General features: G+C 43.5%; 2 protein-coding genes across 6 annotated transcripts; one reads left to right on the top strand and one right to left on the bottom strand.

Moving 5' to 3' along the window:
- Positions 1 to 496: 496 nt before the first annotated feature.
- On the bottom strand, positions 497 to 7,506 carry LOC141198637 (heterogeneous nuclear ribonucleoprotein A1-like). 3 transcript variants are annotated; one of them, XR_012270510.1, is made up of 11 exons: positions 7,350 to 7,506; positions 6,835 to 6,951; positions 6,243 to 6,389; positions 5,955 to 6,165; positions 5,782 to 5,874; positions 5,032 to 5,127; positions 4,625 to 4,852; positions 4,374 to 4,541; positions 4,150 to 4,216; positions 1,587 to 4,029; positions 497 to 584 (listed from the first exon to the last, which is right to left on the bottom strand). XR_012270510.1 is itself a non-coding variant. In XM_073663077.1 (10 exons), the coding sequence occupies exons 1-9, from the start codon at positions 7,362 to 7,364 to the stop codon at positions 4,155 to 4,157; spliced, it is 1,137 nt and encodes a 378-aa protein (XP_073519178.1). In that variant the 5' UTR covers positions 7,365 to 7,506; the 3' UTR covers positions 497 to 4,029; positions 4,150 to 4,154. The 3 variants fall into 3 exon arrangements, 2 of the variants coding, with proteins under 2 accessions (XP_073519178.1, XP_073519179.1); XM_073663077.1 differs by having other exon boundaries at positions 497 to 4,029; XM_073663078.1 differs by lacking the exon at positions 4,374 to 4,541 and having other exon boundaries at positions 497 to 4,029; positions 4,688 to 4,852.
- A 124-nt stretch (positions 7,507 to 7,630) lies between these two features.
- Positions 7,631 to 26,034, top strand: CBX5 (chromobox 5). 3 transcript variants are annotated; one of them, XM_073663083.1, is made up of 6 exons: positions 7,631 to 7,792; positions 17,106 to 17,162; positions 20,740 to 20,902; positions 23,879 to 24,044; positions 24,410 to 24,507; positions 24,820 to 26,034. In XM_073663083.1, the coding sequence occupies exons 2-6, from the start codon at positions 17,138 to 17,140 to the stop codon at positions 24,968 to 24,970; spliced, it is 603 nt and encodes a 200-aa protein (XP_073519184.1). In that variant the 5' UTR covers positions 7,631 to 7,792; positions 17,106 to 17,137; the 3' UTR covers positions 24,971 to 26,034. The 3 variants fall into 3 exon arrangements, with proteins under 3 accessions (XP_073519184.1, XP_073519180.1, XP_073519190.1); XM_073663079.1 differs by lacking the exon at positions 7,631 to 7,792 and adding an exon at positions 7,800 to 7,947; XM_073663089.1 differs by lacking the exon at positions 7,631 to 7,792 and adding an exon at positions 8,035 to 8,126.
- The last annotated feature ends 980 nt before the right edge of the window (positions 26,035 to 27,014 follow it).

Raw genomic sequence — 27,014 nt, 5'->3', positions numbered from 1 at the left:
TATGTAGATTACTGATTTAATGTTGCCAGTATATTTCCTATTCCTTATAATGATGCTGCCCTGTGGAAACTATATCTACAGAAAAACTATACATTTTTGAAATCAGAAAAAAAAATTCAGAAAAGTACAAGGTCAACTGTGAAGATTACAAAAATATACATTTTTGTAGACCTGTGTAATTTATACCAAGTGGAGTACATTACGCTAGAAATGTACTTCAGTCCCTGATGATTGGAGCAACATTTCTGGCAGTGGCACATGGTCAGTGAAAGATCTAGTGCCAGTCTCAAATTAGTCACATATTACTGCAGTGCACGGCTAATCACGACTGGTATACAAAACACCAGTCTTGATGAAATCGGACTCCGTTAGATTACTCAATATTTCTTCCCTTCAGAAACCTTAAGTGCTTTTCAGAAGCAAAACACTTGTATGCCGGACATTGCTACCTATTACAGATTGTGACAATGACTAATAAAGACAAATGCAATATATATACAAAAATAAAGTTTTATTAAACAAAATATACAAAACATGAAAATTATACAAAATATACAACATGTAGTCTTGGGAGTTCACATCACCTGCAGAGAAAGTTGTAAAACATTTAGACTTCACATTACAAAAGAAAAGGTCTTAAGATATATAGCCACAGAACAGGGATTTACATGTGAATATTCCAGAAGTTCCTTGTATGAATGGAGGAAGAGTAGTGCTGACTACACAGGAGAAAGATACAAGTGTGTTAGGATCACTTAGACAAGGTAAAGTGATTGGATTTCAAACCTCAATTCTGAATTGCTAGCGACAATGATGCTGTAACATTTATGAACATCTGTAGAAGCCATAAATCTACAGGATTATCCCCTTTTATAGGCAACAGCTACCACGTGTTAGCAATTGATGATCATCCCAACAACCAGGTGTTGGAATAGAGCAGCAGGGTTCACAGAATCCGTAATATAAATATAGCAAAGTCGTGCTTCAATCTGACAATCGGCAGGAGTCCTAGCACTGCACACAGTCTGATGGAAGCAGTAGTAAAGGAGTATAAACCATTATTTTGGGGTGAATTTATGAGTGTTTATGTACATGAAACCGTTCAGACCGACCACTGGGTCTCCAGACCGAACCACCTCATAAGTCTATATCGGGCAATTAGTTCAGGTATACCGATGCATGTGAAACACACTGCTTGCATGTGAAAACGGAACTTATACATTCAATTAGGTTACCAGGACTATTAGAAGTTGCTTACTGCTGTACAACCGCTGCACAGGTCAGAGTGGGTTCCATGCTTACCTGGCATTTTAGAAGTTATAAACAATTCACACTCCCCTCCCACAGTGCCACCTTCAGTGAGGTCAGCAATACTGTACTATTTCTGGCAGGTCACAAGACATTGCTGTGCCACATGACCACTGCAGCCGCAGGTGGCTTTCACCTTGCTCCAATAGAATATTGATGGCTGCAGTGGTGATGCAACAACAGGAACTGCGGAAGGAGAGTAGCGATTGCCTAATTTTCCATTAGGCCCTGCTGTAATGAAGCAGGGGCTGGAGAACACATTTTAAGCACCATCTCACCGTATGTTCTGTAGTCCATGAAGACTCTGGTCCAGCACCATCAGATCAGGTGCATGCCCCGTTCAGGTGTGGAATGATCACCTGTGAGAGTTCATACAATTAAATCTCAGGAAAATGTACATTTCACATTCTATGACATACTGCTCTGTACAGACTTTTTAGAATCAGGACTTGCAGAATACCCAGCGATAACGCTGCCCAAAGTGAGAGCTGTCAAAACCTAAAATTGTTCAACTGGAAAAGACATTGACGTGCTCTCAGTGTGTTTCCGGGTGGGGAGAACCAAACACTACAGCAAATATGGTGGCCAATCTAAGCTACTAGTATGAATCCTGTTACAATTCAAGGCTCCTATATCAGATTCTCCCAAGTGACTCCACAAAATAGAGTTTATTTTTTTTTTGGGTTGACCAAGCTTTAAAAAAAAAAAAAAAAAAAAAAAAAAAACCACACACCTCTAAACCTTATGTCCAACATAACCAAATTCTCTCAGTTGGAAGTGTTTTTTTCACTTAATGATAGACCTTTTTGTGACCCTCTGGCAGCGACATCTATCAGTCACACAACTCCATCAGTCTCCTACTTTCTAAAAACATTCAGTATTTTTCAAATTAGCAGGCCAGATCAATGGGCGTAAGGTTGCAAAAACTATATGCAGAGTAGCTTATAGTTACAGCCTCTAGTTCCTTTTATTTTAGGTACACTGCAGTTTACTAAAGTTGTAAATGGGTAAAAAAAAAAAAAAAAAAACCTACTTCATGTGCAATGCTTTTATAGAATTAAATTTAACTACAGATCAAAACAGTAAGAAAAAAAGAATGCACAAGTCATTAAAAGAAGCCCATTATGTCATAAAACACCATGAACCAGCAGATGTGGGATCAATCTGCAAGTTAATATCATTCTAAAGCCCTGCAGCTCCTGGACTGGAAGCCCAGTTACTGGAAATGAACTTTATTCTTCCCGGCAGCTTCTGGATTTCAGTCGCCGCTCAGTACCTAGCGAGCAGTGGCTATAACCATGCCCCGGCACAGACTGACAGCCGGCTCAGCAGTGTACCAGTACAGAGCATCTGTCAGCCAGTGCAAGGTTACAGCCAACCACTATGTACAGAGCTGCACCTCTGACTGAAAGTCTGAGGCAGTCACAAGGATTAAAGGCAATTTCCTCCCAGTAGCCAGGCTTGCAATGCAGTGACTGCATGCATTTTGGGAGCAAGAGAAAACCCATCAGATTAACCCTTTAAGTGGGCGATTTTTCAGGTTTAGTTGTAAGACTGATATTGTGATTTATAGGTTGACCAGCACCATTAATTTTACCATATAACATTGAAAACTAAATAAATTATAGGTGGGGGGGTGGTCTGTTCTTACCTACAAGCAAGGTAACAAAACTGTCCCTTCTGGCTGGTACTGCATGCTAGGCTTAACATGAAGGCTCTGTACTCGTCTGCCTCCTTCCTTCCGATGTGCTGATGAATCCCCTTTATCTTGCTAGTTGTAAACACACGTGATCTTATCTTACTGGATGTCAGCTATGCTTAGAAGAAGCAGCACTGGTCTGAGCTGGAGACAGTCCATCTTTCTTGCTATCCATCACTGCACCCATTAGCTATTGCAGACAGTTGCGACTCAGTTCCTGAGCATAACCTAGTAAGCACCTGTTCACACCTATTTCTTGTGCCGGTCAGTGTTTTCTGTTTCAGTTCCTGAGCTGTCTTCATCTTCCAGTGCCATGCTAGCACGCCTGGTATACGATACAACAGGTCTAGCTTCCCTTCTCTGCTTGTCTTTCGAGGATTTTAACATTAATGTACATGCACTGTCCAGAAGAGCTGAACCCTGATGGTGACATGTCAAGTGCCTCAGTCAGCTTGATTTACTGACCTCAAAGCTTATAGGACCATTAATATTATAGGACTAATATTTCAAGCTTGAGGCCCTTGGTCACCCAAACAAACAGGTACAGGCATGCTACCACTCGTGGTTTCTGCAGTACTTTTATTCTCTAGTACTCATCTGGATTTCTGTTTGTCTAGAAGTAGACATGTTGACAATACTTGGTCAACCCCAACATAAACTTTACAATCCTTAAATAAAAAAAAATAAAAAACTGCTACAGAATTCTTAAAAAAGGACACATTTATTAAAGTCATGATGCAGCGTACAGTTTGTGAACAGGGGAAAAAAAAAATAAATTAAAAAAAAAAAATTTATATATAAAACTCCTATACAATAAAACCCACTCCTAGGAATGCTTGACACAAACTCAAAGTCTTCATAAGTAAATCATGACCAGTCCTGTGTTTTCCTCACACGTAATTCTGATTTGCTAACATTTCTTCATGTAGCAGCTATGCCCTGCCACAACTGTGCTTGGCTGATTTCAACTTGTGTAGTAACCTGTCGCTTGCCTGGCTCTCCTCTCTGCTAAGCATTGTTTCCTGTTGAACAATATGGGACAAGTATGTTAATCTGCACATACTTTGACATCTGAAATGTAACGGCAGTTTCCTATTCTGGATGTAGTAAGAACAAGTTGACAAATTGACTTCTGAACATACCTCCGTTAGAACCGTCTGCCGCCACCACCGTAGTTGCCACTTCCACCACTGTTGCCACTGTAGCCACCTGGGAAAACATGAAAAAAAATAAAGTGAGAATATTCAAGTTACTGCCAATCAGAAACATAATAAAAGGGAAATGCAGAAGTAGAAGTTGTCTCAGGTATTATACCTACTCTACATCACAGATCTGTAAAAAACAAACCCTTATATTCATTACTCACCGCTGCCGCCACCACCACCACCGCCGCCATAAGGTCCAGAATTCCTTCCACTGAAGTTGCCTCCTCCTTTCATGGGTCCAAAATTGGAAGAGGACTGGTTATTGTAGCTGCCAAAGTCATTGTAACCACCACCACCTCCTCCTCCTCCACTGTTGCCACCAAAGTTACCTAAAACAATACATGAAAATAAGTACAAGAGTCGCAGAAGCAATAACAAAGATCTAACAGAGTTTCAGTACCCCCCTACTTACCATTGCCTCCACCAAATCCACCACCGCCACTTCCTCCTCCGTTGTTGTAACCATCATAGCCACCGCTATTTCCTCCATATCCACCACCTTGGCCGCCTCCATAGCCTTGGCTTCCACCATATCCTCGATTGCCGCCGCCATAAGGTGGGCTGTTGCCATAACCACCATCATTACTAAACCCATTATTGTAGCCATCGCCTCCATATCCACCACGTCCACCAAAACTGCCTAAACACAGAAAGATGTACTTTTTAAATCTCAACAAAATTATGTACATTCCCACAGGATCCCCCTCTGCAGCATGTGAAGGTTAAGTGAAATCCGCTGGATTCCTTTTCTCTAAGGTGGGGTGTGTGGGAACAATAACATTTCTACAAATAAACCAGAAGCACACTCCGGGTACTTACCACCCCTGCCGCCAAAGTTTCCTCCGCGTCCTCCATAGTTATCGTTCCCACCAAAGTTGCCACCACGTCCACCAAAGTTTCCACCACTGCCACGTCCTAATTAAACATTATAGTAGATTAACAACGTCACACATTCAGCTGAAAGATTGACATTTCTGGTAGGTGTGAGTGGCACACTTGGACAAAACTATGGATATGCGAGAGTGAGTGACTGGAGGGGCAGTTCTACGCTCAAAATGAACTTACTCTAAGTACAAGTATATCTGAATATAGTGAACATTTTGTTTTAACAGGCATCAACTGATTTCCAAAGATTCAATCAGATGACCTATTGCATGATACCTCTAGCCACATGGTCTGCTCTTTCCATCACTAACATGTGCCACACGGACAGACTGCCAGAAGAGACAATCCCTTCCAGTGGCATTTTGGCCAGAAACATAGGTAGCAAATGCTAGATCAGCATGGACATAGGATTCAATAAGTGGGTATGGTGTCAGACCTCAGATATTACTGCCACAAGTTCTCACCAATTTTAACCCAAAAATTCCTACACTTTTAAAAATAGCTGTATGGAGCCACCTTCCCTAACACCAGAAGTCAGCTGTAACTATGCAGTTACTCCAAACCCAGCCGTTCTGGTAAAAGCACCATATTAGATAATGCAGGATATGGAGATGCCTAGCGCACATGGGTCAATATTCCAGTACTCAATGCCACTACAGCAAAGAAACCTGGCAGATAACTCACCTCTCTGGCTGGAAGAGGCTGCTGCCATTTCTTGCTTGGACAGCGCCTTTCTTACTTCATAGTTGTGATCATCGATTGTGTGATATTTCTGAACTACAAGATGTAAAATACCAGGTAAGCATGGAACAAAAAACAATATAAAGTTTGACTAGTAAGTGAATGACTGCACTTACTAACAATCTTGTCAACTGAATCATGGTCTTCGAATGTGATAAAAGCAAATCCCCTTTTCTTGCCATTGGCCCGGTCAGTCATTATCTCCACCATTTCAATCTTTCCATACTCCTCAAAGTAGTCTCTTAAATGATGTTCCTCTGTGTCCTGCTTTATACCTCCAACAAAGATCTTCTTTACTGTGAGATGTGCTCCAGGCCGCTGAGAGTCCTAGAAAACATGATCTTATTAGACCAAACAGCAGAAACCACGATCTCCACCTCTGAAATACAAGGCGGCACAATTACCTCTCTGGAAACAGCACGTTTAGGTTCCACTACGCGACCATCCACCCTGTGAGGCCTGGCATCCATAGCTGCATCAACCTCCTCCGCCGACATGTATGTGACAAAGCCAAAGCCACGAGAACGCTTGGAGTTTGGATCTCTCATTACCTAAAAGACATGCATGTTGATTGCATAAAAAAAAAAAAAAAAAAAAAAAAAAGGATGTCTGTGGTAACAAACAATATACAGCAAAAAATACACAGGTCTAAAGAGCAGGAGCCCCGCAGCCCCTTTAAACAGCTGATTGGCAGATGCTCATGATCGGATGTCAGTGGTCTGTACAAGGGCTGCGCCATCTATTTTTTAATCCTGAAAAATTCATTCAAGTAGGAACTAAAACAATTAATATGTCACACATGCCCCCAGGAGAGCCAGCGCCGACACTGCAGGGGAGTATAAATTACCATTTTACTAGGAGGAAACATAGGGATTCAGAAGAGGTTGTCCGAGTGGCACAGTGGACAAACCCTTCAAAAACCATCTAAAAATGGCCACCGTGTCCTGGAACAAGCACTGATGGCGTCTCTGGTGTCCTCAGTCCGGTATCACTTACCACACAGTCTGTTAGGGTTCCCCATTGTTCAAAGTGACTGCGGAGACTGTCGTCTGTGGTCTCGAAGCTTAAGCCTCCGATGAAGAGCTTGCGGAGCTGCTCCGGCTCCTTAGGTGACTGAAAAAGAGAAAGCCATTGTAATCACACAATCCCAGAGAGTACGCAGGCCGCCAGGACGACGACGGCGCAGTAGGCCGCCAGGGGCGCGGCGGGGACTAGGCCGCAGCACACGTGGAGGAGACGACTAGGCCGCACAAGATGGCGGCAGACAAAGCCGTCCCACAAGCTGCTGACTCACCGGCACTGACCCTCACTCCGCGCTCAGTAATGAGCACCGCATATACACTGTAGTATACGCAGCTCTAAAAAATATATAACAATAAAAAGCAAGTCTGAAAAGCAGCGTCCGCACCGTCGTCCCCCAGAACCAGCGGCGCACATAGTGAAGGGGACAAAACCGCCGACCGCCGCGGCCTAGCCAGCCCCGGAACATTCGCCGCCCCCGGTAACCTCACCTCAGACTTGTGCATGGCGCCGGTGCTGTAATGCTTCCTCCCTGCAGGACCGACCAAAGCGAAAGAATGGAGACCGCCTTGATTTGGGACTAAAACCAGACAAAACCGCTCATTTAGTGGGTCCGGATACGCCTAGAATTGCTCCTATTGGACGTTATCGATTTCCGCCGCTTGTGAATGGCTAAAGCATAACGCGATCCTTAGCTCTGATTGGAGGATCAACGAAGACACGCCCCTTCCCTGCGGACAGACGAGCGTTGGTGACGCCCATTAGCGATCCGCAATCTTATTGGCCCATTGACGCGTCAATCAATCTCTAACCGCCAGACTATTGTATGATGAGAAGCTCGCGGCAAGGCCTTGTCTGTGTATGAGCGGATCGTGCGCCCGGGGGCGGCCTGGCAGAAGCGCTCATTACTAGCAACCGGGCTCCTCCGTTTATTGTAAGCAAACATTACCGGAGGAGGGGGCTGGGGGAGGTTCTGCGCATGCGCGCCTTCGGTAGTTTTTTGGCGCGGTTTGGTTGCTGCGCAGAGCCCTCTCCGGTGCTGGTAGTGGCTTTCCGGTGCAGCCGAATCTTACGGTTGTCTTTAGGAAGGTGAGTCAGCAGCGCGCACTCGCTGAGCCCCGGACATGAGGGGCCGCCTGTGGTACACGGCCGCGCTCCTAGGCCTCGTCATAGCGGATAGTGCCGGGTACAGTGCGGAGGGGACCAATCACAGGGCGGCAGTGGGGGCGGGGCACAGCCGGTGCCGGGGAGAAGCGTGCGGAGAGCAGGTACCGAGGTCTGAGGGGATGCAGGGGCGTCCATGGCGGTGTGAGGGCCCTGTGGGGACTACTACTCCCAGCATGGAGCCCCAGCAGTGGGCTGTACACAGGCGGGTCTGCACTTCTCCGGTGTGTGGTCCCTGCGCTGTGACCGGGGTCCCTGTCCTGGCTCCGGCCATATCGCCTCCTGTCGCTGTGCGGTGTAATGTTCGCTTTATGGCATCTCTACAGAAGGGAAGGAAAGCTGTACCGTGCACCTGAGCCGCCACCGTGTGTAGTGTGAACGAGCTAGTAAAGGGGCTCAGTGATGTACCGTGTTCAGGCATGATGCCCGGCATACTCGCTATCCAGCGCATGCCCCTGCATAGGCTTCCACCAGCTCTGTAGGTGATGGTTCCCCACTCGGCAGCACCGCTGCAGTCTGTGATCGGCTGCAGCGGTCAGGTGACTAGAAGAGAAGGTCATTGGTTGCTCTTCTAGTCCCCTGACTTCTCATTGGTCAGACACTGTTTACGGAGTCTGAACTAACCTTCAACATGGCCTCTGGAAGGTGGACATGCCTTTTGTTTTTTTTTTTATCCATCACTAAAAACAAAACTCTTACTGTCAGACAAACTCCTTTAAAGCACATCTGTTTCCAGATTATCAAATGTAAGCTTTATAGCTAGAGTTGATGAGGCTGGTGTATTTACTGTGACAATGAATGTAGTAATGGCAGTAGTATTCTTGGGCTGCACATGTACTGATAGCGTCAAGGTTCCATTCACATCCATGAGAATGTCAGCCCCGAGTGTGAGCTCCTCGTTCTCGGATTCCATGGGGATCCGTGAAACCTGGCAGCTAACGGGAAGGCTTCCGATTTGCTTCCGTGTCTCACAAATTTTGTTTCTTAGTGATCAGTCTGAATATAGTTTGAATGAAGAAAAAATTAAAAAATCTTCCAGGTTTGTATCGGCTTATGAGCAAACATCTCTTCAGTGAGAGGAAGAAAAACTGATTTCTCTTAGGATGACTCCTCAGGAAAAAGTGTCTAACAGATGGTAAAACTTGCACAGATGTGAGAATGTAGCCTTAGTGAAAGTTTACCTGTCTGATATTAAAATGAGCATTTTCGGATTAGCTCTTCCTGGACTCATTAAGTTATCATTTAATTAGAAAATTATGAAGTAAGTATACCAGCCTCATCAGGTCTATGAGTTCTATCATTAAGGTATGCCACTTGAATTTTGAAATTTGAGACGCCCAGTGATCGAATATCAATGACCTATTTTCATTATAGGTAATCACTATCTGGTAGATGGATGACACCTTTAAGATGCCCATACCTGGATGTTAGCTGAATAAGGGACCCCATATACACATGGGTGACTACACTGGGGCTTCAATGGGAAGAGGAGAGTAAGCTGTGGGCAGACTTCTCTGGTAGTGGTTGATCTCCAGGGAGAACAAAATGATCAGCCAGTCCTATTCAGTTCGCCTGATCCTGCTCTCCCCAACTTATCTGTTGGGGGAGAGTTGGGAGACCCCCAAACACATTGAATGGGCAGATGCTTCTTCTGACTTTAATGTATATGGAGCAGGTTCAGGAGCTTGTCTCATACACTGGTGCTATTGTGTAAGGTTAATAGGTCAGTGAGGGTCTAGGGATTGTGGCTATGACATGGACCCTAAAATGCTTCTTTAGGCTATGTGCCCACGATGCAGAAATGCTCAGGATTGTTTCCTAAGCGTTTCTGCATCTCCCTGGCAGAAAAAATGCATGCGGATTGTACATGCGTTTTTCCTGCCAGGGACATGCGGAAGTAAAGCGTTCTTCTCATGCATTTCCGCATGCGGGTTGACAAGCGATTTTATCATCACTTGGAAAGTGCTTGTCAACTTGGTCACACTATATAAATCCATGCAAAAGGCATGGATTTATATACTGTGACCTAAAGAATGTTAAAAAATAAATCTATACTTACCTTCTGATGGCCCCCGCAGTCTTGCTTCGATCCGTCCTGGCTTCCGGCAGCTCGCGGTACACTGAAGGACCTGCCGTCACATGACTATGACGTCCGCGCAGGTCCTTCAGTAGTCCACCGCGGGTTGCTGGCAAGTGAAGACAAGGAGACCGGGGGCCACCAGAAGGTAAATATAATATTTATTTTTTATTTTATTCTTTTTTTTTTTTTTTACAGGTTCTATGGTGCCCGGGTCCAGAGGAGAGTCTCCTGTCCTCCAGACCCGGGTACCATCCGCACATTGAAACGCTTGGATTCTGCATGTACAGATACAGTGATGCGGAATCCAAGCGTTCCAATGCAAGTCAATGGCGGCGAAAACGCAGCGCTTCTGCAAAATAATTGGTAGTGCTGCGTTTTTTTCCGCAATGATAACCCGCAGCGGAAATTTCCGCAGCATGTGCACAACACATGCAGATTATCATTGGGGAACTTGGCAGGCCTTCTACCATGCGTTTTTTAAGCGTTTCTGCAGAGTTTTTGCAGCTGCGGAAACGCTTAAAAAACGCATCATGGGCACACAGCCTTACTGCCTCTTTAGCTGGGCTGTGGAGTCCGTAAGCCAAACCTCAGACTCCTCAATTTCACTGAATTTCCCTGACACCGACTTCATAGCACTGCCTCACTACTGAGCATGTATTTAAAGAGCAGCACAGATTCATCTCGGCTAAAACCCGAGATTCTTAGATCAGGAACAGAACAGACATTTATAGGACACTTCATAATGTTCCCAAATTTTTCTGAAAAAATTGACAGCACATCCTACATTGTACTACTGAACCCAATTATATATTTTCGGAGTCTGTCCATTTTATACCAACTCCACAGCCCTGCTTTTTAGTGTCTCACAAATGCTAATCCTGGCCCAATTATTGATCTAATGGCAGAACTACTGTAAGCCTAACCCAGTACTGGATCTACAATGCTCTATGTTCACATGTCCAGTAGTGATCAGTTAGACCGGCCCACATAAGTCCGTTAGCAAAAAAGTTTTGCAGACACAACTTTTTTGTTTGTTTTTGAAAAAGTGGTTTCAGTTGGATCCATTTTTTTTTAACATTGTAGTTTATGGACAGGGGACCCGTTAACGGATGGCTAATTATCTTCCATTTGAAACAGATCCTTCTCAAATGAAAGAAAACGGATGGCTAATTAATGGATCCATAGACTTCAGTGTTAGAAAACGGATGCAGCTGAAATCAGTTTTTCTAAAAACTGACCGTTGTCTGCACAACTTCTTTGCAAACGGATTTTTGCTGGATCCATTCTAACGGATGACTACTGGATATGTGAACACAGCCTTACAATGTGTATTCTGTATCCCCGTGTAGAGGACGTGACATAACATTTAGACAATGCAGTTTTAGGAAGATCTGGGTATCAGTACTGCAGTAGTGATTCCTCTGGGAAATGCCTCACCTCTTTCCTGTGTTGAGGTCAGATTCTGCTTTGTTCTACCTAACAGTACTGTAGTGCAGCCTTATGGTTCTCTTCCCATAAATTGATTATTCTCACTTTAGACACTTCTAGCAAAGCTGCAGAATGCGATATACACTTATGATAGATACATGTCCTTTTTGTGAGACCTACACCTATTTTCAGAACCAGTGGACCACGACCATTTTTCTGCTTGTACGAAGCAGCTGCCATCACCTTCACCAAGTGGACAATAAATAGAAAGAAGGCCCCTATTTATTCTCTGCCTGGATGTGGTGGTCTCCTTTCCAGGCAGGATGAGTCAGGGGACCCCTGTAATGGAGATAAATGCTGCCTGTCCCTTATCATTTAGATTTGACTCCCAGTGGATATACTATAAATGTCTACGGTGGGGATATCACTCTTCTGCCACAAAGGAAAAGATTCTAACAGAGGAAACGGGAATATTATGCACATTTCTCTCTCTGTTGGCATCCATTCCTGTTTTTATATCAATAAATAAATGGATATGATTGGACTAGCTTACAATGCCATACACATTCAGTTTTTGTTAAGCCTGTTTTCTGCAGAATTACATGCCATTCATATTAAACTGCAGGACTAACATATTAATGACTTATCTGCAGGATAGGCCATCAGTATGGCAATGGTAGGGGTCTGACACCCAGCATCACCATTGGACAGCTGATCCCTGCTGCTGCAGCAGCCGTATGTAAGCAATGTACAGAGGAACAGCACCGCTTTATACACTTTTTAGTGGCCACTGCCAAGTACTATAGTTTATCTCCCATTCAAGTGAATGGGACATCAACTTCCAATCTGTAGGTCGCTTACATCCGGCTGCTGCACAAGCAGTTATCCACTGATCAGTGGGGGTTATTGCTATTGGACCCCCACTGCTCTCATATTGATGACCTCTCCTAGGTGAGTCCTGGACAACCCCATTCAGTCCCTCAACACTTCCTTTTGATGCTTGTGTTTTTTGCCACATTCACACATTTTGCCACATGTCAGTTTGTGAAGCACGGACTGGCTGCGGATCTCCTTACTCGAACTCAACAGCTTGTACATATGAGGCAGTTGTGTTTGGGTCAGGAGACCCACGGTTGGTCTGTACTCTGACCAAGACGAACAGATGTGTGAATTTGGCCAAATTCGCATTAAGGGCTTATTGAATGTGAGTTACACCGAGCACAACATGAAGTAGCTCAGTACCTGCACAATATTTATTTTTATACTGTAACTATATAATGGGGTGTTCAGAGATGAGCATCATTCGCTTAAATCTAACTTCCTTAATTCAAACACATGAAGCTAACTTCATAGCCAGTTATCCAATCACTGTTTTTGAGGTGGGAAGAAATTGTAGAACGTATAAACTTAATGTAATTTTGCACTTGTATGGACGAGTTTTGCAGTTACACTGCTAATCTGCTGTGTCACTAGGCTGCCATATTCCTTTTCATTAAGTAGGAAAGCAAGACCATGGCATAGAAGATCTGAGAAGTGTTATAGGTGCTGGGTTATATCTATCCTAAGAAGTTATTACCTTTCCACACGATCGGTGATCATTTACTGATTGCTACGGATCCCAAGAAGTCCCCTAGACAAAGAATAGTGTTATAGCGATCATGTGTCACCACTGCTCCATTTCAACGTACCATTTCACAGACCCATCCATAGTTGTTCTAACTGTATCGAGGCCTTTGTTTTTGCTATAAAGGCAAGCCTAAAATTGTCCATTCAACAAAGAGAAAGGATAGCACAGCGCTCATTTGTCCTACAGCATTTCCTCCTGATGGCACCATTATTAATACAGTGGCATGTAAAAGTTTGGGCACCCCTGGTCAAAATTACTGTTATTGTGAACAGTTAAGCAAGTTGAAGATGAAATGATCTCTAAAGGCCTAAAGATAACACATTTCCTATGTATTTTAGTCAAAATAAAAAATATATTGTCTTTTTTTTTTTCATTTTACAAATTAAAAAAATGAAAATGGGCTGATGCCAAAGTTTTGGCACCCTTGGAGATTTGTGTGCTCAGATAACTCTGACCAAGGTGTCTGACCTTAGCCTGTTAGGGTTATGGCTTGTTCACTATCATCGTTAGGAAAGACCAGGTGATGCAAATTTCACAGCTTTATAACAATCCAGCGTCCTCTAACTTTGTGGCAAAAAAACTGCAGTCATGGGTTCTTCTAAGAAGCTGCCTAGCACTCTGAAAATGAAAATGGTGGAGGCCCACAAAGCAGGAGAAGGCTATAAGAAGATAGCAAAGCATTTTTAAGTTGCCCTTTCCTCAGTTCGAAATGTAATTAAGAAATGGCAGTTACCAGGAACAGTCAAGGTCAAGATAAGGTCTGAAAGACCAAGCATAATTTCAGTGAGAGCTGCTCGTAGGATTGCTAGAGAGGTAAATCAGAACCTCCACTTGAAGGCAAAAGACCTTCAGAAAGATTTAGCAGACTCTCTGGAGTTGTGGTACATTGTTCTACTGTTGAAAGACACCTGCACAAATATGGCCTTCATGAAAGAGTCATCAGAAGAAAACCTCTCCTGCGTCCTCACCATAAAATTCAGCGTCAGAAGTCTGTTGTTCGGAAAGCCGTACGACTCTAGACACCTTGCTTCCGGAGGTTTAAAAATGCAGCACCAAAGGGATCGAGGAGCGTGTTCAGTCACGCCTGTTTTGTGAGAAAGCAAATTGGGAAGTCTTTATACCACTTAGCACTTATTTTTGGGAAGAGTACGGGCTTAAATTACACGAAGGAAAGAAATGGGTATAGCTCACCATGCCGCTGTAGTTATCGGCTCCGGTTGGAAATTTCTTGGAGGGTGCTGTTCCTGCTTTTGACGACAGCCGAGGAACACGATCAGTAATGCTGGATCATGTTCCTCCCCCTTTCCCTCTATGGGATTAAATTATAGGGAATTTCTATTAAAGAAATCAAATTGGTGTAAAAATATAGTGTTAATATACACATGTCCATAGCTAGCGTACATTTGCTTTTCCTGTGCACGGGAGAGTCGAGATACAACAAATTTGAGGTCGCTTTTATCGATATGTATGAAATGCCGATCTAACAATGGTTCGACCGATTATATATTAGTGATGATCGAGTATGTTTCATTAACCCTTTCCGGCGAGTACGCTCTGGTGCTCGCCGAGTATTTCGGCGTGCTCAGGATTTTTTTTTATTCTCGCCGCAGCTGCAAGTGTCACGGCTGTTAGACAGCTATGACACATGCAGAGATCGACTGTCCATCATTTGATCTCTGCTTGTGTCACAGCTGTCTAACAGCCGTGACACTTGCAGCTGCGGCGACAATAAAAGAAATCCCGGGGTTAATGAAGCATACTTGATCATCACTAGTGTCTATCCCAATAAGGCTGTGTGCCCACGATGCAGAAATGCTCAGGATTTTTTCCTGAGCGTTTCTGCATCTCCCTGGCAGAAAAAAACGCATGCGGATTGTACATGCGTTTTCCTGCCAGGGACAAGCGGAAGTGAAGCGTTATAACTCATCACTGACATTTCCGCATGCGGATTGACAAGCGCTTTCCAAGCGATTAGCATCACTTGGAAAGTGCTTGTGACAACTAGGTCACACTATATAAATCCATTCAAACGGCATAGATTTATATAGTGTGACCCGAGAGAGTGGTAAAAATAAAAAAAATAAATGTATACTTGCCCTCCAATGGCCCCCGGTGTCCTGCTTTACACTCCGTTCTCCCTTGCCGACAGTGGTGGATTGAAAGACCTGCCGACGTCAGCGTCGCGTGACCTGTCACATGACTCTGACGTCAGCGCAGGTCTTTCAATCCACCTCAAAGTGCTGGGAAGCAAGCAGGAGCATCTTCTAAACATCAGACACAGATGCAAATCGGTAGCCTTCTTATTTGCATTTGTGTTTTACGGATCTAATTGGAAAATTGCTTATCACAATAGGACCGGCTCTGAGTCCTGCGAATCTCACGCTCAGATCCGTGATTTTAACAGATGTGTGAGTAGATCCATGCTACTCTATGGATCAGACAGTACTCTGACATGTCACATGGATGTGTGAATGTAGCTTAATGTGTAGGGGTGCCTTTAATGTTACCCAAAATATTTATCTGCAGATGATTGACCGATCCAGCTAAGTTTGGTGAAATAAGCTTCTACTAATAATACCTGCATCTGTGAACGATCTGCAGATAATTATGTCCAGCTTTACTTCCATTTCAATTTTGGGCACACGCCTTGGGTAGTGGGGCACACCTGCTGTTACATCTTGCCAATTGCATACAATGTGGCCGGCATGATGTCTCTACATCTGTGTAATATATGGCATGTTGTAGAAGTGTTGGCTGTTTTCCTGGTGTATTGATATGTACCAAACATGAGCTACAGTGATGTTCAAAAGTCCTGCATAGGATATATTGATTTTTCAAGTTTAAAACGTTTTCTGTCAAATATCTTCGACATCATAGAATGTTATAGTTGGAGGGGACCTCCTGGGTCATCTGGTCCAACCCCCTGCTCAATGCAGGATTCACTAAACCATCTCAGACAGATGTCTGTCCAGCCTCTGTTTGAAGACTTCCATTGAAGGAGAACTCACCACCTCTCGTGGTCGCCTGTTCCACTCATTTATCACCCTCACTGTCAAAAAGTTTTTTCTAATATCTAATCTGTATCTTCTCCCTTTCATTTCCATCCCATTGCTTCTCGTGTTTCCATGTGCAAATGAGAATAAAGCTGATCCCTCTACAGTGTGACAGCCCCTGAGATATTTGTAGACAGCTATTAAGTCTCCTCTCAGTCTTGCCTTCTGCAAGCTAAACATTCCCAAATCCTCTAACAGTTCCTCATAGGACATTGTTTCATTTGTTTTGTGCTCTACTCCACCCAGATACTTATTATTATGTTAAACTTCCCTTGAATAGGATTGTCTTTATTTTTGATTCAGAGAAAACTACAACAAGACCATTGATCAAATTGAGGAGTTAAGACCATTTATTTCTTAGTGGTAGTAATCTACATTATCAGGTCCTGAAGACTTGCCTGCATATAATTAACTCTATTTGTCACTTCTTCGTTACCAGTATTCCACAGTCAGGTTATTGCTCATAGAACTGATGAAGGAGTTGCTGTATTTGCCTATGATAACTGGGCTGGCCTTATTCAATTTGTATTTTAATGTAAGTCTGGAAACTGGAGCTCTGACGCGAGTCCGTTTTAACTAGTTTATTTGGGAATTGCATTGTGAGCAATCCCATCATGTGTGCGACCAAGACAGGAGCCTATATGCTGCCTCATGGTGTCTCCACGGCTGCACTTGGTGTCTGTAGGCGCTCTGTGTCGCCATCCTTACAACATGGATCCATAAAACAGCACTTTGGTTAATATGGCTGATGTCAATCCAGTAAATTCCCCATTAATACCCTGCTCTATTGCAATGCAATTCCCACATTTAATAGTTAAAACATCTCCTGTACCTTATACCGATCACATGTGTATACTGTATATGTGAAATTTTTTTCTTTCTTTTACAACTTAAGTTTTCCTGCTGAACCGATATCAGACGTACACAATGGACACCACTGAGACTTCTACAGGTACAACATGCTGGCTGCAGATTTTATGCAATGCTATATAAAATAGTGATGTTTTTCTTCCTGATCCAGTCTGTAGTATATATGGACAATCTACATTGGCATCTACTTTGAATGTAATCATTTTTGTTGCCTACTGTTTTAAGAAATGAGTTAAAGAGGTTGTTTGGTACAAACCTATTTATGGGCTATCCATAGGATATTTCATGAATCTAACATTGGTGGGGGTCTGACAACAGACTCCCCCACCAATCAGCCAATATATGTTTCTAAGTAATTAGATGCAGTACCTGGCAGTGACCACAAAACAATGTACGGGGCTCCTGTGTTGCGCTGCTTATGGCTTCCACCGGAGCAGATATCCGATCAGTAGGAGAGCAAAGTGTCACACTCCCCCCGATCTCCTGTTGATGACCTATCCTACGGAAAGGAAGTCAGGCAGTTAGTCCTGGACTACCTCTATAAGTTAGGCTTTGTGTCCTTTTTCTCGTAAACAATAGTGGTGATACTGAAGTAGGTGACAGTCATCCCAATCTCATCGCCCCGCAGCTGACCAATGAGCAAGGCCCTGATTCATCAAAACCAACACTTTTCACGCTGTTCCTGATGAGGAATCGTGCGGAGTCAGACACTTCTGATTCATTAAGGCTGTGTGCCCACAATGAGTTTTGGACGCTGTGTATTTTGGCTGCATAATAAAACACGGTATCTTACAGTTCCAGCAAAGTGAATGGGACTTATAGAAACGTAGCCTAAATGGTGCACATCTCTTAATGAATCAGGAGCGACGGACTAGTGGCGTGCACTTCCCCATCTCCAGTCGGGAACTGGACTAAGATTTGTGGCATGAGGAACATGGCGGCAAAATTTTGCCGCTTTTTACACCAGAATTTTGATGTAAAAGTTTTGATAACTCTGGCCCCTAAGTGTCCAGTTCAACAGTCACTTAATGTTGGGGATAAATGGCTACATTCAAGCCCAACATTCTTTATCACTATAATGGCTTGTGGCCACAAAAGCAATCAAGGAGCTAGTTGTGGCAGTGGATGTCTTGATTTTCACGCTACCACTTTTTTCTAATGGTATTAACATGGGAACGACAATCTGCTGGAGTAATGTCCTTACAATCTAATGGGGTGGACAGCAAAGCTGCTGAGCTCTACTGTTATAACGGGACATAAGGAACTGACGGGAGGCGAGTATTAATGGAAAGTTTATTTTTTAAGCAATGCGACAACTGAATGTCTAAAGTGACTGCCCTCCAATTATTCCTTATGTAAACTTAAGACTATTTCATTGTGTAAAATGATTACATAGGACTATAATATGCAATCACGTTCTCATCAGAGAGGGGTCTGAGCTAAGAATAGTCTGTGGCTGTGATTTCACTGCATTTGACACTTGGTGACCCTCTTTATTTTAGGCATTAAGGATGTTGTGTAGACTTCTTTCAGTGTTTTTTCACCCATAGGAAGTAATGGGTGGTGAAAAAAAAACGCTGAAAAAACACAGGTAACTTTTTTTCAGCGTTTTTGATGCCAAAATAGAATGTTTTTGTTTTTTCACTGAATTTTATGTACATGCATAAAAAGACGGAAGGACAGTGAAAAAAAACACACCAAAACTGCAAGAAAAATCCTGAATAAACTGCCTTTGAGAGATCAGGTTTTGCTGCCGAAAATGGACGCCAAAAAAACCATGATGTGTGAACATAGCCTTACACATAGCAGGAACTGCCGGTTTTTGACATGCCTTAGTCTGGTCTGTAAATCAGGCCAGGCTAGTGCAATCTGCAACTTTATTTTTTTTTTTTCACATAGTCCATCAGTCTGTATGAAAGATAGCTGGTGTGGAAAGGCACCCTGGTTATTACAGGATCAGTGCTGTCAGTGGAGCACACTGACTAAAAATATGGTCATCTGAACTTTGGGTTAAAGGGACTCTGTCAGCACAGAATGGCTGTACAAACCAAGTACAGGTGCTCGGTGGTCCATGGCGGGGCCAATCATTTATATACACCTTCCCGCCTGCTTGGTTTTCATCTGTCTCCACCCTTTCCTCTGTATTGACAGTTCATAGAGCCAGAGCAAGGTGGAGATGGATGGAAAACAAACAGGTGGGAAGGTTCTCCTAAATGTTTGCCCCTGCCAAGGGTGCACCTGGCATCTGTACTTGGCTTGAACAGTCATTCTGTACAGACACTCACTTTAAAAGGAGTCTATCTGGAGATTCATGCTGTCTGAACCACAGGTGGCTTCATTCCTGTCCCCATCCCCTTGATTGACAGTGCACACACATCAGTCATGGGGAGAAGCCTCTGGGGACCGGCCTTTGACTAGTCTTCCATGCAGCATCGTCCCCGGCTGGCTTTCCAAAGTAAGTTTTCTCTGAAACAGCGCAGCATTTCAAAATTAAACCTGCATGGCTGCAGTAACACAGCCAATGTCCGATCCATGTGCATGAGTCCTGTGCTAAAAATGTGCAGCGTCTCGCTCCATTATTCCCTCTGTGTCCAGCCTTATGAAGATCTGTACTGCCCAATGTTATTAGATATGTGCCCGTCTGTGGCTGCCCTGGTAGACGAGCTGTGTACTAGGCGAGAGAGGATCCCCAGGTGGATGCAGATATTATATAACATTTCTGGAAGGCAGTAGCCATGTATGAATTTGTAACCACACTGCGGCTCTATCCGTATCTGCCATCTCTCCTCCCCCTCCCCCACCGGTCTGTGGGGGAAGGGAGGCTCTGTCTCTTCTGCAGCTCTCCTCTTCTGTGCTGCTGTACAGCCAGATGGTGGGGGAGGGGAGACACCCAGCTTAACCCTTTTAAGTCCTAGATGGACAGATGAGGAGTTAGAAACAACTATTAATGGCTTAGTGCAGAATGGCTATATTGTGTCTGGAACTTGGAGAAATTCTAACATCAGCATCTTACATCTGGACTACGATGTGTCTAGTGAACATGAGTGGATATTATAATATGTTACTATTATCAGTCATGTAGTGACTGAAGACAAAGCAGTAGGATCTAGTCCCATTATGTTACTACGTACTACAGGTGTGTGCTGGTTTACACTGCAATAATCTTAGGCTTGCTACACACTAGAGATTTTGGATGACCTTTTTCTGCTGACTGAACAGGCATGGCAGATACCAGCTTATGACGGATATCTGACGAGCGGTTGAGTTTGATTATTTCAGTCCTTGTCTGGTTCTGCAGTTGATTGTAGTTCATGCTGAATCACAGACCTGTATCCCATCAATGAAAGTCCAGACTAGGCCACAGATCACAGCAGGGATCAAATTGCAGGAATAAGGCGGCCATGGAGGAAGCATGTGGATCATACCTGCACAATATACTGCATTCCAATGGGAGGAACATAGTGACTGTAAAATGAAAGGATCCAGTACATCCCATACTTTGGCGTGGTTTAATTGTCATAAGATCCATGAAAATAGCCTTATTTTTCTAATGGTTTATCTTTTTTCTGTCCCTTATGTAAGGTTACCTTAGCTTATTTTACCATTGTAATTGTATAGTGAAAATAATCTGTATTCTCTTTTTTATTTCACTTATTTAGAGGAGAAAGTGAATAGCGGTAACAACGTGACAAAGAAGAACAAAACTGCATCAGATGCCTCCTCTTCCTCTGAAGAAGAAGAATATGTGGTGGAGAAAGTTCTTGATCGAAGAGTAGTTAAAGGACAAGTAGAATTTCTCCTCAAATGGAAAGGATTCTCGGAGTAAGTAATTACATCAGCAAGTCCTCATTTTTTCTTCCCACACACCTTAGATAGCTGTAGGCGAACAATGTTTTGCCAATTGTTCTGCTGGCAGCTATGGTTGTGACAACTGGCACCCCTGCCAATCAGTTGTTCCCAGTATCTGTGGCATCCAGAACTGCTCAGCTGCACAGCTCCGTCGCCGAAATAGTGGTCACGGTCGGGTACTACATATCCACCCCCTATTGATTTGAATAGGGGGCGGATGTGCAGTTCCCAGCTCCGGCCACAATATAGCTGTGCAGCTTCGTAACTGAGCCGTTGTTGCTGATACCGTGGATAGCTAATTAGCAGGGGCGCCTGGTGTCGCACCCCTACCAATCAGACATTGATTACCCATCTAGGGATTGGTCATCAATATCTAAAGTCCCAGGCAACCCCTTAAAATGCTTAGAGGTCTGTCCTCAACGGCTTCTCCACACATAGGCCTATAGGGAGAGACTTGTCAATCTAGCTGAGCTTTTTAAAGTATTTTTCTCTAAAACACTGCAGAATAACAGTGTGAAATGCACATATTTACTTTAATGGAGCCTGACCATATTCATTTTTCCTGTGGTTCAGCAGTATGAGTCTGACAAGTTCCTACCAGGCATATAACACTCAGGTGTTTCAGAGAGACAACCCTTTTTAAAGTTGCATTTATACAGAATTTTTGGATAATGACATCATTATTTCTCTTCTGCATGTGAATATGTAGACTTGAGGGGTCTACCAAAAATACTACGTTACCAATTCAAAGTCTTTATTCCAGTTTTAGAGGCTTGCAAAGTAATTGGTCAAATTAGCATAATTGATAAAAGGAAGGATTTTTAATACTTGGATGGAAACCCTTAGTAGTCGGGTGCCGTTTACATTCAGTGACTGTAGAGCTTCCTTGCTTGGTTGAGCCTGTAACGCAGCCGTCTCCAGTTGCTGCTTGTTGTGAGTTTTCTATCTTCGGTTTTGTCTGTGGTCTGTGAAAAGCGTGCTCCGTCCGATTGAGTACAAACGCCTGACTCCTTCATTGAAGAATCTCCCATTTCTCCTCCTTGGGGCTCTTGGGTTGCCTTTGTGGTATGTTTTACATCATAACCGGTCTGTACAAGCTCTGCCCTATCAGCTTGCAGTAGTTGGCCGAATCTGAGCAGAAACTATAGATTCTTAGACTGGGGGCAGTGAGCACAATCAAATTATTAGTCTCTTACACCCCTGTAATATGGGTCCCTCTGCACACTTTCAGCTACTTCTCCGATGTACATCCAGTGACACCATCCTGCTCGTAGGACGTATAAATCAGATTGATTCTGCTGAGGTCCTGAAAAAAAAAAAAAAAAATGCAGAATGATAAAATAGTGTAGTGCCATCTAGATACTTCTGAAGTGGATTTCTATGTTTCTGCATCACTGCACTTCCTTAGGCTCAGAAAACCTTATTATAATCATATAGGCCTGTTAGACACCATTGAAGTGTGCATGGTAGTTTATTAGAAGTTCATCTGGGCAAATAAATAGTTCTCCAACAAGCCAAGATAACAATGCATTTTTATGCATGCAGGACTAAGTATTAAGCAGTGTGTTGATCATTACTCGGAAGTATCAGAAGAGTCATTTGTTGAAATGTCTGAATCACTTTCCTCTAAAGGCCCCGTCACACTTAGCGACGCTGCAACGATCCAGACAACGATACGACCTGTCAGGGATCGTTGCTGCGTCGCTATGTGGTCGCTGGTGAGATGTCAAACAGTCAGATCTTCCCAACGACGCAGCAACCCGTAACGATCTGTATAACGATGCACGCCTTTGTGTTTCTGTGTCTGAGTCGTCAACAAGGTCGTTGGTAAGGTGTCAAACACAGCGGGGCCTCAATGATCAAAGAAATGTCCAGACCATTCCGACACGACCAGCAATCTCACAGCAGGGCCTGGTTGCTGCTAAGTGTCAAACGTAGCGAGATCGCTACTGAGGTCGCTGTTGCGTCACAAAACTTGTGACTCAGCAGCGATCTCGCTTAGTGTGACGGGGCCTTAAGTGTGAGTGTGCTTGGTGCCACAGACACTGTCTGCAGACGATCGGCTGTACAGCAGCCTGCATCTTATCACACTGGGTAGAAAGACATCTTGGCCTGATTTACTGTACTGATAGAACAGTTATAATGTGGCTATTTATGCAGGGTTTGTTTTCTGCTACATTGGTGTATTCTCCAATGTGGCAAGTGGCTATTGACTCCCAGAAGACCCTGTGCTGTGCATAGTGATTTATTAGTGTCCCTATGCCAAGGCATCCGAGCCCAGCGTTTACTAAAGGGGCACTTCTGGCCATCGTTAGGTGCAAGAAGGCACGTTACACTCAATGTATTCCTCTGACTTGGCCACAAGTGAGATATTGACATGTCTTTGCTCTTTATAGCTGTGAAATCTCATCTTTTCCTGCTTGCTAATTTCCATTTTGTGTACTGATGATACTATGTGTGCATTTATGATAAAGCTGCAAAGTAGAAGAAAAGGGTGTAATTGTTTTCTGAAAACAGCTCCACTCTTGCCCATAGGTCCCATGTAGCATCACAGCTCAACCTCCTTTATTAACATGGTGATGAGCTGCAACACTAAGCAAAGTACATGGCTAGGAGCATTTACTATAGAAAGTGGTTTTGTTTTTTACTAGGGATGAGCGAGCATGCTTGGACATGGAGTTATCTGAGCGTGCTCTGTTTCAGATAGAGGAGCCTGCGTGCTCGGGTGTATCGTGGCTTGTACCCTCCCGCTAAACATGCGGAGAATGCATAACTGGTGTACATTTTAGTTAAGTTATATAAAATAAGTTGTAGAACTTGTTGGTGACACTGAAAGTCAGAAAACCTTTGTCCTGATCGAATAGTGGGAAGAAAGTACGGTAGTTGTCAAAAAAGAAAGGTCTTTACTGTAAATTTCATGATATGTTATCCACTTCTCTCCAACCCCAGAGAACACAACACATGGGAGCCCGATAGAAACCTGGACTGCCCAGAGCTGATCTCTGAATTCATGAAAAAGTACAAGAAGGGTAAAGAGGCTGAACCCAAATCTAAGACAGAACCCACCAAAAGAAAAGCCGGAAGTGATGACATTCGAGCAAAAAGGAGGCGAGAGGTAAAGCCAAATGTTAACAATTACCCTGTACATTCGAAGATATTTGCCCTAATATGACCATCTTTTAAGGGAATCTGTCTGGCGTAATGTAGAGAATGAGACTGATTCCAGCGCTGGATTACTTTCTGATCTTTGGTTATTTGCGCCAATACCAGCTGAGATGAGTTTTCCCCATTGTGTGACCAGAAGAGTCCTTGTATGAGGAGCTGCGGACTCTGCCCACCCCCCACTGGTTCTCTGCTTTTTCCCTATGAACAATATAATATAAATCAGTTGCTTGGTTATACTGGAGGTGCAGCTTATTAATACGGTGTCTCCCTAAATGCTTGTGTGCACTTGTCTTTCATCTATATAATCTTCTCCAGAGTAATGACATCGCAAGAGGATTCGAAAGGGGCCTGGAGCCCGAAAAGATAATTGGGGCGACAGATTCCTGTGGTGAGCTCATGTTCCTAATGAAATGGTGAGTATAAGTGTAGGCTGACATATCCCGCCAAGCCAGGGAATACTCCCTCTGATTTCATATATATGGAAAGTGGTTTCTACGCCAAGTACATGACCTATTGGGAGGATTTTGTAAGGTCATACTGTTTCAGAGGTGGAGCACCAGGGGCGAATGGGGTTTTATTGAAATGTCCTTCACAATTGTATCACAGGTGACACACGAAAGCTGATAAACTGATTTATTTTTGGTTTGGCACATCTTGTGGTTAATAAGTAGCACATAGTAGTGACCACCTTTTACTATTGGTCTTCTACCTGTTTTGTATTGCAGGAAAAATTCAGATGAAGCCGATCTCGTATTAGCGAAAGAAGCCAATGTGAAGTGTCCGCAAATAGTTATTGCATTTTACGAGGAGAGATTGACTTGGCACGCTTACCCTGAAGACACAGAAAACAAAGAAAAAGAAGCTGTGAAAAGCTAAAATGCTCTTTAATGCATATGTGTGTGTGTAATATACCTCCCCCCATATAAATGCATACACACATTCTCCCCACACTCCTCATCCACCCTGGTCCAAGTGTTATCAAGAGGGAATCTTGCCTTTCATAGATTATTTTTTGATGTACACTTAACCCATTTACTCTGAAACACTCCAAGTGGCATTTGCACAAAATCTGACTACCATACTTTACAAGATGGGGCAGCCATGGCATAGTTACCACTGATTGAGGAAAGCACTGTAGACATTGCTTGCCGAGTGCTGCTAAACTTTCTCTGACGTTAGTTATTGTGAGGAAGATCCACCAGGGTGGGGAAGGAGTTATGTCAGTAATTGGTTAGTGTCTAGTAAGTACTGCCAGGACAAATAGTGAAGGGACCTCCCTCTATTAACAGTGACCAAGTGTATACTGTACTGGGAATGTTGCTGCTTTCTCCCGTTCTTGGACACTTGTCCTTTGAGGGAGCAGACTGTTTTAATGGTTTTAATTTTTTATTTTTTTTTACATTTTATCTGTATCTACCTTGATTGGGGTCTCTCTACGTATTACTTGTTTTTTTGTATCTGAAGATATTTGCTAAAAAAAACAATAAGGAACTTCTCAAGTGACAAGTGCATCAACTCGGGAGTATTTATATGTTCACATCCAAAGTGTCAATGACAGAATGAGCACTTTGTAAAAGACACTGTGTGTGTGGGGCCCACCACCTGCACTTTATAGAAGACCTCATCAGCCATTTGTATGGGGGTGTTATGAGACTGTGTGGCTTTTGTATATGTTGTTTTATTCCATGTGCCATAACTAGTAATAGAACGTCACGTGTGAGACAGAATTCATGCCATACAGTATTGATCCCAAGTACAATGCTGACGTGAAGCTTGGTAGCGTTTTATATATACTCTTTCCATCTGTAATACATTGAAACCACTTTGTGGGTTTTGATACAAATTTTCTTAAAGGGGGAAAATACAATTGACACATTTCAAGTTATGTCAGTGACAAAAAGAACTTGTGTATAGTACAGTAAAAGAAACGTTTTCTTTTATCTGCTTGATGGTTTTTTTATGCTGAAGAGATCTCAGAAATGTAAGTGGTTGTGTTTCTGTGGTTGTAATGCAAAATTAAGTTTCTTTTAAAGTAAGATCATTTTCTATAGTATGTGTTCTTTTTTTATATAGATATATATTGGGCGACTGCATGCACTAACATTGGGCTACAATATTTGCTTTAAAAATTAAAATGCATATGATCATGGGCCAAACTGCAATTAAAGGTGTTATTGCAGCCTAAACAAGTTATCGCCTATCCATAGGCGATAACTCTTGGGTCCCAGCCATGTATACGTCATCAGTAACAAAAAATAGAAAAGTTTTATATCTGCTCACCAACTGTTGAAAAATGCCTTGAATCGAGGTGCGGTGCATGGAGGCTCCATACAGACTTCTGGGTATAGATATAGGCGCAAAATGATAAAATCCAGCATCCACAGGAACTTAGGTGAGTATATTAAAACATTATTTTCTCCACCATGACATCACCGTACAGAGAGAGCGATTATCTACCCCCAGGAACAGGAAACCTAGTAAAATAAAAAGGGCGGCACCTCTCTACCTCCCTAGTGTGGTTTCCTGTCCCTAGAAGAGGATACCTATGGTCCGGGAGAACAAGAAAATACCTGTGGAGATTTCTCCTGGTAGGGTGCCGATCTTGGCGGCCGGAGGGCTGTTCGAAAGGTTGGGGGCACTGATATCCAGAGGTCCACTCCAGCCGGGAGCATAGGGACGTCAGCGAGCCACTTCCGGGTTCGAAAGATGGGGCTGAGGGGAGCGCGTCTCGCTGAAAGCACAAGTTTTAAAAATGGTGCATGGTTGTCTAGCGGCGCATGTGCGGTGCTGGCTGCTTCTGAGTCAAAGTTGAAGCCAGATGTGGCGTCGACGTATCGCCGACACGTGCATTCGGCGGCCACTTCTGGGTTCAGAGGATGGGACTGCCGGAATACACGGCAAAGTGCTGTAAAAAAAAAAC

This window comes from Phyllobates terribilis, unplaced genomic scaffold (genome assembly GCF_046119375.1).
Source record: "Phyllobates terribilis strain yellow unplaced genomic scaffold, ASM4611937v1 Scaffold_2__4_contigs__length_985480577, whole genome shotgun sequence".
Lineage (NCBI taxonomy): Eukaryota > Metazoa > Chordata > Amphibia > Anura > Dendrobatidae > Phyllobates > Phyllobates terribilis.
Note: the sequence above shows the minus strand (reverse complement) of the source record. Positions and strands in the feature narration are given on the sequence as shown.